The following is a 19,744-nucleotide window of genomic DNA, read 5'->3' on the forward strand; positions in this document are numbered from 1 at the left end:
TGACCGTGTTAACTGGTGACTTTCTCCTAAAAAGCCTTTAAATTGTAGTTCAATCCTTTTAAAATACACAATCATACATTTAGTATGTAACCATTTATGCAAGTTAATCTGTGTTCAAAAGACTCATCACCTCTCGTAATGTAATTCAATATGAGAAAGTCACCATTTAACACGGTCACCATTTAGAGCGTAACACCGGCCGGCCTCTCACCGTTCTGGCTGTAGCTGACGGAGCTGTTCAGGTTGGTGAAGCCCGGCGCAGACATCGCTCGGTCCTCCCGCGTCCTTGTTATGCCAACACAGATACACGGCTGGGTTGAATACACATGAGAGTCCCTGGATCTCTTCTTCCACTTCGACCTCCTCTTCTTCCTCCTCCTCCTCCTCCCTGCTGCTGGTCGGTGGAGACCCGGGCAGCCAGGTCGCTTGGCGGACAGCTGAAGCTTCTAGTCGGGATGCTGAGGAGCTTAACTGAGGCTTCACTCTGGTGGTATCACGCCCCCTTGTGGTTCCTACCTGCAACTGCAAGTATGTAGATATATATATTTTATAAATCACATTTTATTGATATTATTTTATTATCATTCATCAGTTGTTTTTACAGTTAATAGTGTGTGTAATACTACTTCAACAAGTGCAATAATTCACTGCCTCACCTTCACTGTTTTTCATTTATTGTGTTTATTAATGACGGCCGTGCCTCAGTTGTGTTTTTATTTATGACATCTGTTGTGCCTGTTTTGTTTATTCTTGTCTTTGTCTTGTTTTTATTCTAATGCACGTTCAGTTGTGGCGCTCCCAATTTCGTTGTATAGGTGACTGTACAATGACAATAAAGGCTGATCTTATCTACGTTGAGACCCCCAACTAAAAAGATTCCCAAACAGCTGCAGATTTATTATGATGTTAAGATTTTTTTTTTTTAAGTTGAATTAAAACTTAAAAGCATGCAACTGTATACTTCTACTTCAGAGGGAAAACACTGTACTACTACATTTACTTGACAGGTGAATGCAAACATTTGAATGCAGTATGTTTTCTGTGTAGTTTTACTCATGATAGAACATTTTGAGTACATCTTCTGCCACTCCCAATACAAACATTTTCCGTTAGAGAAAAGGATAAAAATAAAGCATGTATTTTTCAGCAAGATTTGCATGGTTTCAAGTGTTTATATTCACATATGCTGAGTTGCAATACACAAATGAGTATCATTTCAAGCAAGAGACACAGATGAACTTTTAGTTTCAAAGTGTTTCAAAGTGAGATAGTTTCAGTCTCACTAACCAACAAACAGAGACATCTGCATGTTATTTCCTGCATATCTTTATATGCTGCTTATCTTTAAGTGTTCAATAAGTTGAAAATGTAACTGACTGTCAATGCAGCTCAGAGCGGTTATTAAAAAACGCCTCACATTCACACACACACACACACACACACACATATATGAAAAGACAGAAAACATTCTCTCTCTTGGATCTGAGATTTTATTCCTGATGAGTTGACCCACTTTCACAAAATTCATGTCATACTGTAAAATTAATGGATCCAGCAGATGTGTCTTTACATTACACATGGATGATTTTTCAGAGTAAAAACCGTCATAATATATCCAATTTGATTCCACACTTACATATAAAAAAACAAACAAATCATAACCTTAAAAAAGGACTGGACACCTTCCACCAATCCTAGTTGTACATTCATGGTTATAATAACCCAGGACAGGCAACATTTTTCATGTGGCTGCAAGCAATGATATCCAGTGGTGACCTCTTTATTGCTGCGCATCCTGAGGGATTCTGGGACGTCCATCAGTGCACTCACACTCCTCTTTATACTGCGTGCCGACAGAGGATGCCTTTCTCTTAGTTTGTCCTTTGGTTTGGCAGGTGGGGCAGCAGGCGGTGTGTCCATCCTGTCTGCAGCTGCTACAGGACAGAACCAGCTGGCAGCAGTACTGAGTGGAGCAGAGTTCATACCGATCCCAGGGACATCCACAGTACCTGCAGTCTGCACAGGGGCACAAAAAACATCACTAAATGCAATTTTTCACATATTTTTCAACATTTCTAGGTGCTTTTTGTTACCCTAATGTGCACACTAACCTGAGATGATGTCATTGTTGGAGGAGATGGTGTAGCGCTCATCGAAGACGAAAAGTTTCCCTCGATAGAAGCCCTCTGGGTAATGTTCCAGGTACTTGTGAATCCCACCTTTTAGCTGGTAAACCTCTTTACACACATCCTGTAGGCACGGCAGGTGATGCATGATCCAAAAATTAACAAAAACTTGCAATAAAATAAAAATTGAATAATAATAATAATAAAAAAACAACTTCAAATGGCGACAAATGGACTTACTTTGGAGCGGAGGTAGGCAGAGCCGCGCTCACAGCGGATCCCTCCTGTGCAGTACATGAGGACCTTCTTGTCTCTGAAGAGTTCGAGGTTCTGGTCAACGTAGTCGGGGAAGTAGCTGAATTTACGGATGTTTGGAGCCAGACACTGAGTAAACTGCCCCTGGTGGGAAATTCAAATCACATTTTGCATTAATATTTATTGAATAATGGCAGAACTGTACGTTATTGACTGTGTGGATGTTTGACTTTCTCCTGCCATTCTTCAATGAAATGTCAAAGGTAGGATTAAGAGAAGCATAATAAATAAATACTGTAAAACCTGTTCTGACTGCAATGAGTTATGCATGTTGGTTTAAGGCAGATGGAGACATAGGCGTATCACATGTAGGCTAAAATAAATAAAAGGATCAGATTTTGACATTTGATTTAACCAACAGAACCTGTGAATGTTCTTCAGTCAAAAGCATGACTTACAATTTTACTCTCATAAAAGTTGCGGCAGTCCAGGAGGACGGTGTCACTGCACACATCCCCTTTAGTTATTAGAGCTTCCACTTCTTTATGAAACTCTTCAGGCTCCAAATGAATTCCTGAGAAGCAACGCAGGAATGTAACATGAAAACAAACTTCACAAAACGTCTTCCAGAAAGTGATATCAATATTTAAACACAAAGAAAAACTTTCATTTGATATTTAAAAGAACACTTATTGCAAGCAGCACTTCAAACACAACAATAGATATAAAGAAACAGTCATGTCTGCGGAGGAGTGACTGCAACACACTTTAGACTTTTGTTATTTTGTTGAAGTCAACGTTAAGATAAACTTCATTATCCAACAAGAGGAAATTCATATATATAATACAGTAGTAGCCATTAGTATCACTGGTAGTAGTGGGTAGTGTTTTTGTATTATTACAATAGTAAGTGAGTAAGTAAGTAAAGTGCATTTACACATTTATACAGCATCCTTCACCGACAATAGTAACAAAGTGCTTCACATACAATCATATAAAATTGAGATTAATACAAATAAAGGTGCTAGATAAAATACACAAAGGGAACAGACATATGTGTCAAGTTCAAACATGAAATACCACAAACTACCTGAATGTCTGTCTGAACAGATGAGTTTTTAGGTGCTATCCGAGGATCTCAAGCTTATTGGGGAGATTACTCCAAAGCTTTGGGACTGCCTGACTAAAAAGGCACAGAGTTTTAAAATATGTCAGAGGTACACTTAGAAAAACCTGAGTAAAGGATGTAAGGGCTCGGCTCGTGGTGTGTGAGTCTAAAAGGTCTGCGATATACTGCAGAGACTGGACATGTAAAGTTCTATAAGTGAGCACCAACATTTTGAGATGACTCCCAAAATTAACAGTAGTATTGTTGTTAATGGGAACCATACCTGCCAGTTGGTAGGAGATGACATCAGGATCGACTCCCATCGGAACAATTTCCTTATAGACCCCGACCTTCAGTTCTGTAAAACACTCTGCACCACCATCGCTTGTCTGAAAACACACACACACACACACACACACACACACACACACACACACACACACACACACACAGTTACATTTGTATGAAGTCATAATCATAGACTACTTTTTTAATATGAATGAATGCCGAATGAAACACACAAAAAAAGCAGTTCATATTCATGCAGGATACCAAGTGTTGGGACATTATGTGTAAATGTGACAATACAGAGGACTGTGAAGTATCATCATCAAACTCATACTGACCTTAAAATCTTCTTTCTCCATCTTGAAGAGAGGATGAGAACACATTGCGTCGATGTACATGTCAGTGGCCACTTTGGTGCCACCAACCGTCCCGTTGATCCCTTCAGTCGCCACCCTCACCTAAAGAAGAAAGCATGATGTATGTTAATAGGACAGTTCAGCTGGCTTATATAAATATAATATTTAAGTTTTTTTGCAGTAACAGAAATATGTTTCAAAGTCTTTTTAATTTTGTTTTTATGTGAAGCACATTGAGTGGCCCCTGTGTATGAAATGCACCATACAAATAAAGCTACCTTCCCTTGCCTTGCCTTTTATCTATCTATCTATTCCTGGTGTACATATTCTCCCACTTAGAGTATAATTTATTCACCTTCCCAGTTAAGTGGAGCCTCTTACACAAAGCTTTCTGCCAGGCACAGATGACATGTGGTTTGTCCACTTCACAGTAGTGGTAATATAGGAGAACCTTGCCTGGACCCCTGATAAAAAAGAGGAGAATTACAAAGAGACACATGGGTTTATATTATGAAGAAATTCCCAAGGGCACAACTGAACCCAGATGAGAGACTCAAAACTTGACTAGTACTTTTCAAGTTGCTCCTCAGAGATGTGACTGGTGTTGGGGATCCACACAGAAATGTCCACTGGCTCAGTCTCGCGGTCGTTCTCCTGCTGTGATTCAGGCTCTTCTTCCAGCTGTCTTAATAAATGCTCGTATGCTGACTGTGTGAGCTGCTGAATCTCAGCCGCGTGAGTCCTGGCGACGTGTTTGTGAACGGCTGAGTGTTCCTTGAAGGTTTGGCCGCAGCAGCACCAAGATGTCCTTCCTTCTTCCTGACTGCCTTCCTTTTTGGACGCCACAAATGCAGCAAATGACTGTGAAGAAGAAAAAAGTGTTTTGATGTGAGAAAGTCAATCCCTGTTATTAAATTAAAAACTTTGCGCCTCTTCTCAGATTGTCTCGACTGGATAATAATAATATCCTTCAAGAGTTAAAACTGCAGTATCTGACAGGAAACGACAGAAGAATAAACATCATTTTAAGCAGAAGAATTTATTTATCTCTTATTTCTTGTTCCAGTAGTCATGTCAAGACCCCTTAGATTAAACCTGTGAACCTTTGGGTGATCCAGACCCCCAGGTTGGACCACTGAGCTAAACTACGGACAATGCAGCTTAACAAAAAACATTATATTTTTTTTAGAGCTGCAACCATTAGTCAAGCAATCAATCAACCAAGTTTTACATGTTGAGAGTCTACAACACACACTGATCATTTACAGCCAGTAGTTGAGTTACAGTACGTTTGATTTGAGCTATTATTTACTCATGTATACCACAATTGCTAAAAACACTGATTTATCTCTCTGTATTTCTGCTCATACACATAAACGTGAACATTTCCTCAGCTGTGGTAACTAATGTGATAATTTAGGATATGCAGTAAAAAATAGCCTTTAGTCAGGACTGTAAACACTTCAGTGCTTCCTGATGCTGCTCACCTTTCTCTAGTATTGATATCTATCTTGTCTCTGCTTTCAGATAGACAGATAGATAGATAGATAGATAGATAGATAGATAGATAGATAGATAGATAGAGTAAACAAAAGAAATCCAAACACAACCAAAGCTCTTCTTTACATATTCTCCATCAACTTTCTTCGAATGGTTTAGGTCCAGAATACATGAATGACATGTTAGTAGAATATAAACCCAGTAGAGCTCTGAGATCTACTGACTCAGGTCAGATAGTTGAGCCCAGAGTTCAAATTAAACATGGTGAAGCAGCTTTTAGCTGTTATGCTGCACACAACTGGAACAAACTACCAGCAGAACTGAAATCAGCCCCAACTGTGAACACTTTTAAATCCAGGTTAAAAACATTTCTCTTCTCCTGTGCTTATGATTGAGCTCTTTTAAAGCACTTTACATTTTAATCTTTCATTTGCACTCTATGTCCTTTTAATGATTTTAAAGCTAATTTATTATTTTATGCTGCAATCATTTTATTTATGTCTTGCTATTTTTCTGTACTTTGTTTTTATTATGAGGGGGGGTGGGGTGGGGGTTAATTGTATGTTTTAAGTTTCTCAAATTACATGTTTTTCTGTTTTATGTAAAGCACATTGAGTTGCCATTGTGTATGAAATGCGCTATATAAATAAAACTGCCTTGCCTTGCCTTTAAGTTTTGCATGTTGACAGTCTCAAACACACATTGATGATTTTCAGTACGTTTGATTTGAGCTATTATTTCCTCTGTTCACACACTGAAACATGAACATTTCCTCAGCTGTGGTAACTAATGTGATCATTTGGGATATGCAATAAAAAATAGCCTTTAGTCAGGACTGTAAACACTTCAGTGCTTCCTGATGCCTCTCACTTTCCTCTAGTATTGATATCATCTCATCTCTGCTTTTCAGCTCTTCTTTACAAATTCTCCATCGAGTTTTACATGTTGACAGTCTCAAACACACATTGATAATTTTCAGTACATTTGATTTGAGCTATTATTTCCTCTGTTCACACACTGAAACATGAACATCTTCTCAGCTGTGGTCACTAATGTGATAATTTAGGATATGCAGTAAAAAAGAATACATTTAAACACTTCAGTGCTCCTTGATGCCTCTCACCTTCCTCCTGCAGAAGCTGTAGCACTTTCTTTGTGATACAGAAAGTTGTTTCTCCTGTTTTAATCCATTGGAGGATGAACCATCTAGTTCCCAGTCCATGAACTCTGAGCAGAGAGATTCCTCCGATGCCATGTTATTTAAAAACAGTTGGAAGATATTAGGTTAACAAGCTGATCAAGAGTGTTTAATTAAACTACAAAAACTCTTCTTTATGGTAAATAATTTTAAATGTTAGCATAATCTTTATAAACATGAAATATTAAGTTTAAAACGTGGCTTTAAAAACATGTCATCTGTCACTAAACGTGCAGCGGACCAAACAGAGAGGTTACGCCTTCCGGTGTGAACCGGATGTGCTTCACTTGAAATCAGACCGCTGTTAGTTTTCTGCAGAAGCGGCGGCCAGGCTGAATGATCTAGAAAAGCCTTGTTAATTAAAAAAAACTTTCTTTATTTCATTTTTCATATCGTCGAGTATCGTAAAGCGTATCGTAAAGCGGCGTGAAACATGTCCCGGCGACGCCATAGCGAAGAGAGTGACGGTAAGAAGCGACCATTAAACACGAGTCTGTTAAAGGCTAATAACGAGCGGTAGTGTTACGGTTAAAATGGTGACCGTGTTAACGTGTGATTTTCTCCTAAAAAAAGCCTTTGTAGTTTAATCCCTTTTTAAAATAAATACTCATATGTGTTTAATATCTAAGTATATAATCATTTATTTAAGTTAAATTGTGCTAAAAAGACGCATTTACCTCTTGTAACGCGAGGAAATCACCAAGTAACGGTCACCAATTAAAGCGTAACAGCGGTGGCTAACTTTAGCTAGCGTGTTTTAAGAGGGGACGATAATCTCTTTTGATTGATTCATTATTTTTAACAAGGTTTCAGTGTTCAAATGCAAACCATACAACATGCGAAACACTTAAATGTTGTATAATATATATAACATTTTCGCCATTTGGGTTTGAAAGTGATAATATTGCGTAAATTGTCGTAGTAGCAGCTGAATTAAATGTTACTGATACCGTTAGCTGCCATGTTTTAGCTGCTTTTAACGTGATGGGGAGTCATGGTAACACGGTGATGGGGGTCATGGTAACACTATGATGGGAGTCGTGGCAACACAGTGATGGGGAGTCATGGCAACACGGTGATAGGGGGTCATGGTAACACGGTGATGGGGAGTCATGGTAATACAGTGATGGGGAGTCATGGTAACACCTCTGTAAGATAATTACTACGTTCAATAAAAGTTCAGAATTTAGAGGGAAAATCCACCTTAAACACGATTAACATTGAGTTATTGTGTGCATGCTAAATACACAATGTGATGATAATAATTATAGTAATAATAATGGTGTTAAATCAAATGTCATCCAGTGCTTTAAAGGGCAGTGACAGCAGCTAAATTAGAGCATAAAGAAATTAATTCAGCCAGTTCACTATATATAAGTTGCTGCAGCTATTGTAATTGTTTTTATTATCGAATAATCTTCCAATTATTTCCCACAATTAATTTATTAATCGTTAAACATCAGAAAAACATCCAGGACATCATCCTAAGGTGATGTAAGCAAATGTCTTATTTTTCCCTCCAAAACCCTAAAATATTAAATTCAGGGTAACATGAAAAGCAACAATTTTAGCGTCAGATTCTCATACTTGAAAGGCTGCAAGTGGCACATTTTTGGCATTTTTGTTTGACAATGATAGAAAATAGTTGCCACTCATTGTATTTTATATTTATGCAGCAATTTCTTGCTCTTATTTTGGCCTGCTGACTTTATTTGCTCAGCTTCAGAGGTCACTTGTTATTTTTATAGTAATATTGTCATGTTTTAATTTGTGATTATCTCCACAATGCTTGCCATGAGTTATTCCTTCAATGTTTTTCTCATATTGTGTTACTGTTTTTTAAAAATCCAGGAGGTCAGGCCCACAAACGGAGGAGAACTTCGGAGCCCATTGAGATTGAAGATCGACTGGAGTCTCTGATATGTCGTGTGGGAGAAAAGGTAAACAGGCTGAACAGGAAGGAGTATTTGATATCTTAGGTTTGTATAAATGTACGTTTGTTTTCAGCATGTTTTGGCTTCAGGGAGGATTTTAAAACTCGACTCTGGCAAGACGGCTCTTGCTCTGTCTATTGATCCTAGCACAATAGACAGAGCACACTGCTTTAGTTTTAAAGACAAACACCACACAAGCACTTTTTGGTGTTTGTTAGTCTGTGAGAATGTAAAGACAAAAAGAGAAGATTAGACCCTAACAACAATGACATTTATGTCGAGAAATAACTTTAGTTGGGTCATTTAATATAAGAAAGAAAGGTAGTACATACAAATATTAATTCAGATTATTTTTATTGTTGTTGAGCCAAAAAAGATCGAGGCTCCGTTGACTTAATTTTAGAGTGTTTATTGAATTTCTCATTTGCTCATTTTCTAATGTCTCCCAGCCCGTGCAGCAGAGTGATTTTAGTTGAATTGGTTGGTTTTATGTTACAGATGTTTGTTTCATTTTTCCTCAGAGCACATCGTCCCTGGAGAGCAACCTGGAGGGTCTCGCTGGCGTTTTGGAGGCAGATCTTCCAAACTACAAAAACAAAATCCTTCGCATTTTATGTGCTGTGTAAGTTCATCCCAGCTCTCACATTTCCACTGTTGAATTGATCTGTGTGTTTAAACGCCGGTTCTCACCGAGTTGTTATTTTCTGACAGTGCTCGCCTCCTCCCTGAGAAGCTGACGGTGTACACAACTTTAGTCGGCCTCCTCAATGCCAGGAATTACAACTTTGGGGGCGAGTTTGTGGAGGCGATGATCAGACAGCTCAAGGAGACGCTGAAAAACAACTTGTACAACGAAGCCGTTTACTTGGTAACCCCATGCTGCAAAATCACCTCACATACTGCTCTTAAAATCATAAATATATCAGTATATCAGTAGAGTTTTTAAACAAGATGTCTTTCTTTTATTTATAGGTACGTTTTCTGTCTGATTTGGTCAACTGCCATGTGATTGCTGCTCCCTCCATGGTGGCCATGTTTGAAAACTTTGTCAGTGTTACTCAAGAGGAAGATGTGCCACAGGTATGTAGAAGTGTCACTCCTAGTTCATGTGAAAGTGGCTGTATTATATGTTGTACTATATTTTAAGAGGAAGTATTAAAAGAAGTCTTGTTTGTGTCTGTAGGTTCGGTCGGACTGGTTTGTGTACGTGGTGCTGTCCTGCCTGCCGTGGGTCGGTAAGGAGCTTTATGAGAAGAAGGACGTTGAGATGGACCGACTCCTTAGCCAAATCGAAGGATACCTCAAGTAAGATGTCTGCCTTGTTTTCTGTGTTAGCTTTTATATTTTTAGCCTTCATCTTTTGTGCTTTTTCCTCTTGTTTGCTCTTCATTCTATTTGCTATTAATTTACTTGCTCAGTGTCTCAGCAGTTTTGATTTCTTTTCCTTTTGATTTCTAGTTTTATTGAATCAATGCTTTAATCTCTTATCAGTTGAATGCTAAACAGTGTTTTTCTCCGCTTCTGTATTGTCACACTTCTTACTATTTTCCAGGAGGAGAGTAAAGACTCACGTTCCCATGCTGCAGGTGTGGACAGCAGAGAAGCCTCACCCACAAGAGGAGGTGAGAGACAGATATCAGGATGACATTGTTTTTTTTCTGGGGGGTTTTTAACACTTCAACGCATTTCCTGTATTTTCTGGTTGTATTCTAATAAAAAGACTGAGAAATAATTATATGCGGTCATTATAGCATTGCTAAACCATCAAATCTAATGGTGGCCTAATACGTTTGCACAGTCCTGCATGTGTAACTGGTTTCTGTCATCATCATCATCATCATCATCATCCAAATCTTTAAAAGCACTTTAAAAACATTAGAAATGGAGAAAAGATGATATCAAGCGGTCAACTGATATACTTCTAATAGCCTGGCCTTTTTATAGAAGCTGATTCCTGTGAGATAAATGTTGCTAAAAATAAACAAGAGAAAGTCCACACACTGCAGCTCCCAATGCAGATCATTTATTTGGATATCACTCGCTTGTTATTTTGAGCACAATGCTCTTCTTCAGTGCTCGAAACGTCACCCTGGTGATATCCAAATAAATGACCTGCACTGGGAGCTGCAGTGTGTGGACTTTCCTCTTCTTCTTCTTCACCTGCTTTATTTGTCTTGTGGATGTGTGTATCCACCATTTATTTTTAGATAGATGTTGCTAAACGTGGTACAAACTTCATCTCCTCTTCCTCTGTCCCTCTCCTAGTACCTGGACTGCCTCTGGGCCCAGATTCAGAAGCTAAAGAAAGACCGCTGGCAGGAGCGCCACATCCTTCGTCCATACATCGCCTTCGACAGCGTGCTGTGCGAAGCCCTGCAACACAACCTGCCCCCCTTCACCCCTCCTGGACACATGCCAGACGCCCAGTACCCCATGCCCCGGGTCGTCTTCCGCATGTTCGACTACACCGATGCCCCAGAGGTTTGTTTAACGACGAAAAACATGCTATTGATTTGTTAATATGGAAATACCAAAGTTAACAAGAGTTTTTTAAAAGTTGTTTCAGTCCTCAAACTTTTGTCGTGTTTATCCTCAGGGTCCCGTTATGCCTGGCAGCCATTCTGTGGAGAGATATGTCATTGAAGAAAACCTGCACTGTATCATCAAGACTCACTGGAAAGAGAGGAAAACCTGGTGAGCAGCGAGTCGATCACATTTTTTTACTTTTGTCAAGCTTGAATGTGAACACAAGCTCTCTGATGTTCAAAATCTTTAAACTCTTGCCATTTTTCTCTTCTTTAACTCTTCAGTGCTGCCCAGTTACTCAGCTATCCGGGGAAAAACAAGATTCCACTCAACTATCACATCGTGGAGGTAGGACTTTTTCTTTTTCTTTACACAACAGATAAAAGGAAAAAAAAAAAAAAACTGGTGTAACATTTTCATTTAATGTTTTTTTTCCTTTTCAGGTGATCTTTGGGGAACTTTTCCAGTTGCCCGTTCCTCCTCACATTGACGTCATGTACACCACTCTGCTTATTGAACTCTGCAAACTGCAGCCAGGATCATTGCCCCAAGTTGTATCTTTGATTTGTGTCACTGCAGTTCATTACGCAGATGCTCTTTAACTCTGATTCATTTTCCATCATTTCCAGAAAGGTCTGAACTCTTTTCACAGTCTGATTTTTGAGGAGTTAAATGTCCTAAAGCTGTAGCAGGAAAAGAAACACATGAGGACACATCACTAAACAAGTCTTTGTACATTCTGCTACACAAGTTAAGCGTGTTCCTTCCATCAAACTAATTGGATTTCTTATTGTTCTACTTAAATGGACTGCAGCTTATGTAGAGCTTTTATAATCACTCAACCACAAACTATAAGTCACATTCACCCATTAACGCTCACATTCATACACTGATGATGGCAGGTGCTGCCACGCAGGGTGCCAACCAGCTCATCAGGGGGCGCTAATCATTCATACACACTCATACACCGTTGGCACAGCCACTGGAAGAACTGTGGGTTCAGTAATTTGTCCAAGGACACTTTAACATTCAGACTAGAGGAGCCAGGAACTGAACCACTGATCTTCTGATAGTAGACAACCTACAGCTGCCCCGAGTTAAAATCTTTGAATAATAACAATATTCTTCAGTTGTTACGGTTTGCTGTGACAGATTTTTGGCAAATTGGCACCAAAACATAGTAGAAAATTAGGCACTTAGTTGATTGATAGAATGTTAATTAGCAATGTTTAATCTTTTAATTATTTCAGTAATTTGCAGCCAGGAGCTTATCAAGTAGAAATGGAGAACAGCATAACTTTTAAGACATTATCTTTGTGTCTTGGAAATATTTAAAATATTTTTCTGACATTTCTTCTACTAACTCATCTATCATGCACACATACCATATACGATGATATCTCAGTATGAGAATTTAGTCATGAGAAAATTACATTGAGGTAAATAATTTCTAATATTCACCTCAGCTTAATTGATGATGTTATAATGATGATGGCTTGTAAAAACATCTAATGTGCATTTAAAGAGACTTCACCTTAACGCCTGTCTGTTAGTTGGCTCAAGCCACAGAGATGCTCTACATGAGGCTGGACACCATGAACACCATCTGCATAGACAGGTAACGTTAAAGCACGACTGAACAGCTTCACTGACGTACTTCCTGTCTGCCTGATGTAATACTGTCGTCTCCTCTGATGGTTTTTTTTTTTTTTTAGACTTATCAACTGGTTTTCTCATCATTTGAGCAACTTCCAGTTTCGATGGAGCTGGGACGACTGGTGAGTGATTCTCAGATGGAAACAGAGAGCTTTTATAGCTGCGAGTCTTTGTTTTAAATCAATAGGAAAGTATCAGTGTTCATGTGGTGATTAAATGTTTGTGTGTGTTGTTTCTGTGAAGGTCTGACTGTTTGACCGTGGATCTAGATAGGCCCAAGCCCAAGTTCGTCAAAGAGGTTCTGGAGAAGAGTATGAGGTATTAAATCATGTTTTCTTTTGAATATGGAAGGATTGCTGATCATGTGTTGGCAGTGGATGGTTTATCATTTCAGCTGCTCTACTGCTTTACTAACGTACTATAATTTAAAGGTCTGTCTTTTTAAAAAACTGATAGTGTCTAGTGATTATGGTGCAAACTTGTCCTGTCAGTCTTTCTCTGTTATCCAATTCAAATTTCATTCCTTTCTGATTTTAATATTCAAATGATATTCAAATTTAGCCTATTATCAATATTTACTATGTGCTTATACACTGTAAACACAGGATTATACACTGTCAATGTCTCTATCAGCTTGTGGTTGTTACACACTCTGTCCACTAGAGGGCGATCCCACATTACCAATAAACAGCTGATAATTGATTATAGACACAAAATGATTTGCTAAAATATTAGTGTTAAATAAGCTTTCACTGTACTGGATTATAGTAATTAAACTACGCACTTCACTGAGATATAAATAAATCCACGTCAGTTTGTTTACATCAGTTGATCTGTTATCTGGGTCACGCTGAACTGAAAGCTCCACTGATACGAGCTCTGTGTCTAAACTTCACTCAGGCTCACGTCTGTTACTGTGGCTCTGCTTTTTTCATGATTCCAAAATAAAAAAACTCTCCACACGTCGCGTCTTAAAAGGTCAGGAGTGTTGATCTGTGGTGGTGCAGCACTTCCTGTTATTTCTAATATTGTAATGTTAGACTCTCACCCGTCTGTCAATACAGGAACTAGTCTCACCCTCCAAAATTAACTTGTCTGGCCTTTATCCTCTCAACATACACACACACACACCTACATTCACACACTCACACAAAACAGCACCAGCTACTTTATTATTATTATTGTTATTATACAATTTATTATTGTCTACCTCACTGTGGGTCTGAGAGAAACATCATTTACAGGACATGTAGAGGATTTGAAAAATAAAGAACTTTGAATATTTCAACTTCCAAAATTCGTTCCAACGGCCCTGCTACAAACTGTAGATTTAAAACTTACTCAACTTCTTACTAAATCCAATAAAAGTAAAATAAAATTGATGTTTTATCATTTCTCCTCAGTATATTCTCTTCTTATTGGAGCTTTAATTCATTCCCTTTGGACGAAGTTTAAACATTGCTCCTGTTTTTCTCCTTTTAAATGTCATTAAACATTGACACTCTGTTTTCTCTTCTTCCTGCAGACTTTCGTACCATCAGAGGATAGTGGACATCGTCCCTCCAACCTTCTCGGCCCTCATTCCAGCTGAGCCCATCTTCATTTACAAATACGCAGATGAAACCGCTTGTAAGCACATTTATAATTCTCTTTTCCACCCAGCAGCAGCAGCAGCATCCGATAGGCCTGGTGTTCAGAGCGTTTTATGTCTATATGTGTTTTATACATCACTCATCTGCTGCTGACTGTAGATTACTGTCTGATACTGTCTGTAAATGTGCTTCCAAGAAATGACAGTGGGTGTTTCTTTCCTCTTTCCCGAGAAGTGTTAACATGATTAGTGTCAGCTGCATTGCATTCAGTATAAGTGGCCATCTGATCATAAATCTAAATCAGGCTAACAGCAGTTATAAAGATGATGACAATAACTTCTTATATAGTACAGTTCAGTCACACAGAACTGTAAAAACAAATTCATAAACTACATCTACGTTCATGTGGGGGGAAAAAAGATGAATCTGGTGGTGAGAGAAGTCTTATCTGAGTGTAAATAAAAAGGTTTCTATGCTCATAAACACCAAAAGAAATCCCTCAAACAAAGAATGTAGTTAAATTATAGGTTAAAAAATGATCTGAGACTCTGAACAGTCACATTGTTGTTTCTGTTCATTGTTCTCTTTTGAGTTTTTTTGGTAGGTATATCTCGTCTATTATTCTTTATGCTTTAATCCTGGCTTGGTGACTCATTTTAAAACATTAATCAGCATAATTATCAACACACTGAGAGTCAGTGAATAAGTGTTTTATAGTCGGTTCTGTCCTAAATGAATCAAAACTGGTCATGGTGCGTTATCGAACCTCAGAGAGTTTTATGGACGTTTTTGTGAGTAAAGTTTGGTGTGATTTCAGTCGTTAATCTCCTGCCGTCCTGCAGCTTTGTTACCAGGTTATCCCGTATCCATCACCGTTGGCAACGCCATCAAGAACCGAGCGTCCAACGAAGAGATCCTGGCCATCCTCAAGGAAGTGCCCAACCCCAACCAGGAGGATGACGATGGTTGGTTTCTTCTTCTGTTTGTTTTTATATCAGAGGCAGATCATATTATTATTCTGAAAGGAAAATATCACACACTGGCTTACCAAAACAAGACATTTAAATTAAATCAAATGTATAAAAGTAAGAAAAAAATCAGGCCCAAATAAGCGATGGCATTACAGTGTTTCCTTTGACTTTATTTGTCTTTAATCTTTAATCAGTCAGTCAATCTTTATCTATATAGCACCTGTCATGCAGACATGAGTCATGTAGTTCAAAGTGCTTTACAGTTAGTTGATTGGCAAGTTTTAAGACATTAATGTGTCAAAAGGATTTCCTCATGTTTTTCCCACAGTGTTACACATTTAATTCAACATACTTAATAAAGTTATTATTAGATATATCTTTTTATCTGATTTTTATCTAAATATTCATCCAGCTTGTCTCCCCCCCCCCCCACTCATTGTTTGTTTTTCTCTTTCTTTCCTTTCAGATGAAGGAGAGGCTTTTAACCCCATGAAGATCGACGTGTTCTTACAGACTCTTCTTCATCTAGCAGCCAAATCCTTCAGTCACTCCTTCAGCGCCCTCGGCAAGTAAGTTTGGAAACCTTCACTTTTTTTTTGTTTTTAATATAAGCCTCATCTGATGTTGAAACAATCTAATCCTTTCAAACTAGTTTTAATTTGCAGCTTTGATGTGATTACAACATAAAAAGAGGCTTCTCCTCATCAAATTAACTTGTGTTGTAGTCTGAAGCTGCTTTTGTGTATTTTATCTAAAAATCTAACTTATATTTTAAAAACAACTTAATAACTTAAAAGCCCAGTTCTAGTCTTAAGCTACCTGCAGTTTGATTAAATAATGTAAAGTATAAAGTGCTGTGAACTTAAGAAAGAAAAAAGAAAGAAAAGAAGTTTTATTTTTTAATTCAGATGATCTTAAAGTTGAAAGTGAGTTGAGTGAAAGAAACCGTATAATAAAAATAACCAATAAGCTAAAAGCCTGATTCTGTTCTGAAAACTACCTGCAGCTTAATAAAATAAAATAAACTGTAATAAGCTGAATTGAACATATTTAAATAAATTTTGATATTTGGCTAATCTGGCTGTTTGTTAGAAATCCAGACGGCTTTAAAGCTGAAAGTTCCTCTACGCGATTTTTTTATATACTGAATGAACTCAGCGCTGCGTCTTCTCCTCCAGGTTCCATGAGATCCTGAAGAACCTGACGTCCAACGACGAGGGGAAGCTGCACATCCTCAAGGTGGTGTACGAAGCGTGGAGGAACCACCCGCAGGTACGAACTGCACCACAGACCAAAAGAAACCCTAAAAACAGAGAGATGAGGTCGTTGTCTCTCCTCATTAGTGCACATGTGAGATAAGCTTTGGTCTAAATGTCTGTTAACGTGATGTTTGTGTCTGGTTCTGGTTTCAGATGATCGCCGTGTTGGTGGATAAAATGGTTCGGACGCAGATCGTGGACTGTGCTGCTGTGGCCAACTGGCTCTTCTCTCAGGACATGGCTCACGAGTTCACCAGGTGGGACCAGCGTTTAGCAAATGTTGTAACAACCAGTTTTTAATTTGTTAGCATCTGAGATAAAAAAAAAAAAAAAAAGTCTGGTAAACTTAAAAAACCTCTCAACCTCATCTAGACTTTTCATCTGGGAGATTCTGCACTCGACCATCCGTAAGATGAACAAACACGTCCAGAAGATCCAGAAGGAGCTGGAGGAGGCGAAGGACAAGCTGGAGAAACAGCAGCACAAGAGGGTAACTTTTTATTGGATTATCAAACAGAGTATTCATTTTATTTATGAGCTAATTCATCACTTTTTTTCTTCATGCTGGTCACAAAACGTCCGTACAAGGTGTCAAACAACAGCAGGATTTAACTTTGTTTAGCTGTAGCTGTTAAATTAGGCCTCTGGTGATTTAGCTGGTGATCACTTTTAGACTTCTGGCGTGTCGAGTAGTGAAGGAGGTGAGTTTCCAGACACAGATTGAGACCAGAGACGCCACAGCTGCAGTTTATAATAGACCGAAACAAATAAGTCCCAATGTTGCTCAACTTTTTAGCTACTTTCATAGATAGATAGATAGATAGATAGATAGATAGATAGATAGATAGATCTATTTTATTCATGCTCATAGGGTAAATTCATGTATTCAATAGCTCATACATAAACACAAATACATGAATAAGAATAATATATACAAAAAACCTAAAAGTTGTCAAATGAAGCAAAAATATAAAAGAAAGTGACACTAAGAGGAAATACTATTCAGCACCACATGTACAGAAACTGAATGAATGAATGAGGTTGAGCAGAAGTAGCAAATGTTAATGTGTTTTGTGTGTTTGTTCGTCTTCAGAGGGACAGCGGAGACGAAGAGGACATGGACAAGAACAGCGAGGACGAGGAGGGTCAGCTGGAGGAGCAGATCGATAGGCTACAGGAGAAGGTAGAGTCGGCTCAGAGCGAACAGAAGAACCTCTTCCTCGTCATCTTCCAGGTATTCACACGTCCATCTTTATTAAATATCTGATGAGATTGTAACTTTTTCTATGTTTTAGACAGATGAGATGAGCAGCTTTTAACACATAAACCTTTTTTTTTTTTTTTTTTTTGCTCTGTCAGCGTTTCATCATGCTGCTGACGGAGCATCTGGTCCGCTGTGAGACGGGCAGCGTGGACATCAGCACGCCTTGGTACAAAAACTGTATCGAGAGGCTGCAGCAGATCTTCCTCATGGTAAAATATTACACACACACACACACACACACACACACACACACACACATACATACATACACACACAGCAGGGTTAGTATAGCATTAGTTTTTATTTTTAGTGATTAAGTAGTTTTAGTTTAGTTTTTATAGTTTTTCAGGTATTAAGGAGGAAAGCTTTTATTTTGTAGAAGCTGAAAAGGATGAAATAAGATAATAAGATATTCCTTTATTAGTCCCACTATGGGGGGAAATTGCATTATTACAGCAACAAGTGGACAATTAAATAGAAGAGCAGCAATAAGAAAAAGAATAAAGAACAATAAATAATAAGTACATTAAACAATAAAAACAATAATAGTAAAAAAATCTATTTAAAGTTTCCCTCAATCACCACACTTTTCACACTGCTAGATTTAGTTTCAGTTTCATGAACTATAATAACCCTGACACACACACACACACACACACACACACTGGATTATCAGCCTTGTGTGTGTGTTCTTGATGACTGATGATGTTCCTCTTGGTTCTGCAGCACCATGTGACCATCCAGCAGTACATGGGAACCCTGGAGAACCTGCTGTTCACCGCCGAGCTTGACCACCACATCCTGGCCGTTTACCAGCAGTTCTGCGCCCTGCAGCTCTGAAACACACACACACACACACACATATTTACACACTTACACTTACACACAGATTGGATTAAATATGTCGCTAAACCTACATTAGAAACCTACCAGCTCTTGCATCAAGAATCTCCTCACTAGTATTTTTTTTTTTTTTTTACCTCTATTTTGTGTGTTTGGTGCCATTCGACGTGTTTAGATATGTGCGGCTACACCTGAGGACATTTCTCTTAAAGTAGGAATCCAAAAGGACAAATCCTGTCGGTTAATTTGCTCTAGCGTTCCTTATTCCTTATTTTTTTATTTCCTTTTATTCTTTTTTTTTTTGTTTTCATTTTTACATTATAATTGTATTCTTATGAATGGGTCTTTTAAAAACACAACTGTACGAACTGTTGAAGTCCAGACTGAGCTGGAGAGATGAACATAGGAGAAGAGGAGATATCAGGTCGGCTCTGATTTGATTCTTGAATCTAGAGAGCGCTCTACTTTTTTATATTTGTTTTATGTGGAATTGGGAAATAATTAAAACTCTCCAGAGTCTTTATCTGCCCGCTGGTGTGTGTCTGTGTGTGTTCTTCATCTGACGCCACAATGAAGCCTCCATGACACTGAAACATCTGGAGTTCTGTTTTACTGTAACACTGAGAGGAACCTGAATGCACCGCCACTGTGTAATCCTGATTTCTATAAAGTGGTAATTTTCACACTTGTTTAAAACAGTTTTTGTTGCTCCCAGAGCTACAAATGAGTTAATTGATGCAACAAAAAGTAATAAGCAACTGTTTTGGATGATTGATTTAATCGTTTTGAGACAAAATGCTCAATTTATTCAGTTCCAGCTTCTGAAATGTGAATATTTTTTGTTTTTTTAATTCCTCAATAATGAAAA

The 19,744-nt window shown here is 38.3% G+C and overlaps 3 protein-coding genes across 3 annotated transcripts in view; 1 reads left to right on the forward strand and 2 right to left on the reverse strand.

The window, feature by feature from the left end:
- The window catches only part of sec24b (SEC24 homolog B, COPII coat complex component), a 31,455-nt gene extending 31,019 nt beyond the window's left edge, over positions 1-436 (reverse strand). Inside the window, exon 1 of the mRNA XM_053323519.1 lies at positions 212-436. Within this exon, the coding sequence (XP_053179494.1) occupies positions 212-266 (55 nt within the window). The 5' untranslated portion in view covers positions 267-436. The remainder of the gene's footprint in view (positions 1-211) is intronic.
- Positions 437-1,469: 1,033 nt separating this feature from the next.
- Positions 1,470-7,033, reverse strand: LOC128363026 (thiosulfate sulfurtransferase/rhodanese-like domain-containing protein 2). Its single transcript, XM_053323911.1, has 9 exons — positions 6,757-7,033; positions 4,705-4,994; positions 4,489-4,597; positions 4,116-4,235; positions 3,773-3,878; positions 2,840-2,955; positions 2,367-2,525; positions 2,112-2,250; positions 1,470-2,016 (listed from the first exon to the last, which is right to left on the reverse strand). The coding sequence occupies exons 1-9, from the start codon at positions 6,886-6,888 to the stop codon at positions 1,781-1,783; spliced, it is 1,407 nt and encodes a 468-aa protein (XP_053179886.1). The 5' UTR covers positions 6,889-7,033; the 3' UTR covers positions 1,470-1,780.
- A 111-nt stretch (positions 7,034-7,144) lies between these two features.
- LOC128362956 (nuclear cap-binding protein subunit 1) lies at positions 7,145-19,393 on the forward strand. Its single transcript, XM_053323830.1, has 23 exons — positions 7,145-7,298; positions 8,683-8,771; positions 9,287-9,387; positions 9,477-9,633; positions 9,738-9,845; positions 9,949-10,070; positions 10,318-10,387; positions 11,031-11,246; positions 11,362-11,459; positions 11,576-11,639; positions 11,735-11,845; positions 12,845-12,909; positions 13,007-13,069; positions 13,191-13,265; positions 14,473-14,576; positions 15,382-15,504; positions 15,977-16,079; positions 16,689-16,782; positions 16,923-17,026; positions 17,142-17,259; positions 17,863-18,003; positions 18,129-18,242; positions 18,760-19,393. Exons 1-23 carry the CDS (start codon positions 7,265-7,267, stop codon positions 18,871-18,873), a joined length of 2,388 nt encoding a protein of 795 aa, XP_053179805.1. The 5' UTR covers positions 7,145-7,264; the 3' UTR covers positions 18,874-19,393.
- The last annotated feature ends 351 nt before the right edge of the window (positions 19,394-19,744 follow it).

This window comes from Scomber japonicus, chromosome 8, assembly GCF_027409825.1.
Source record: "Scomber japonicus isolate fScoJap1 chromosome 8, fScoJap1.pri, whole genome shotgun sequence".
In the NCBI taxonomy this organism is placed as follows: domain Eukaryota; kingdom Metazoa; phylum Chordata; class Actinopteri; order Scombriformes; family Scombridae; genus Scomber; species Scomber japonicus.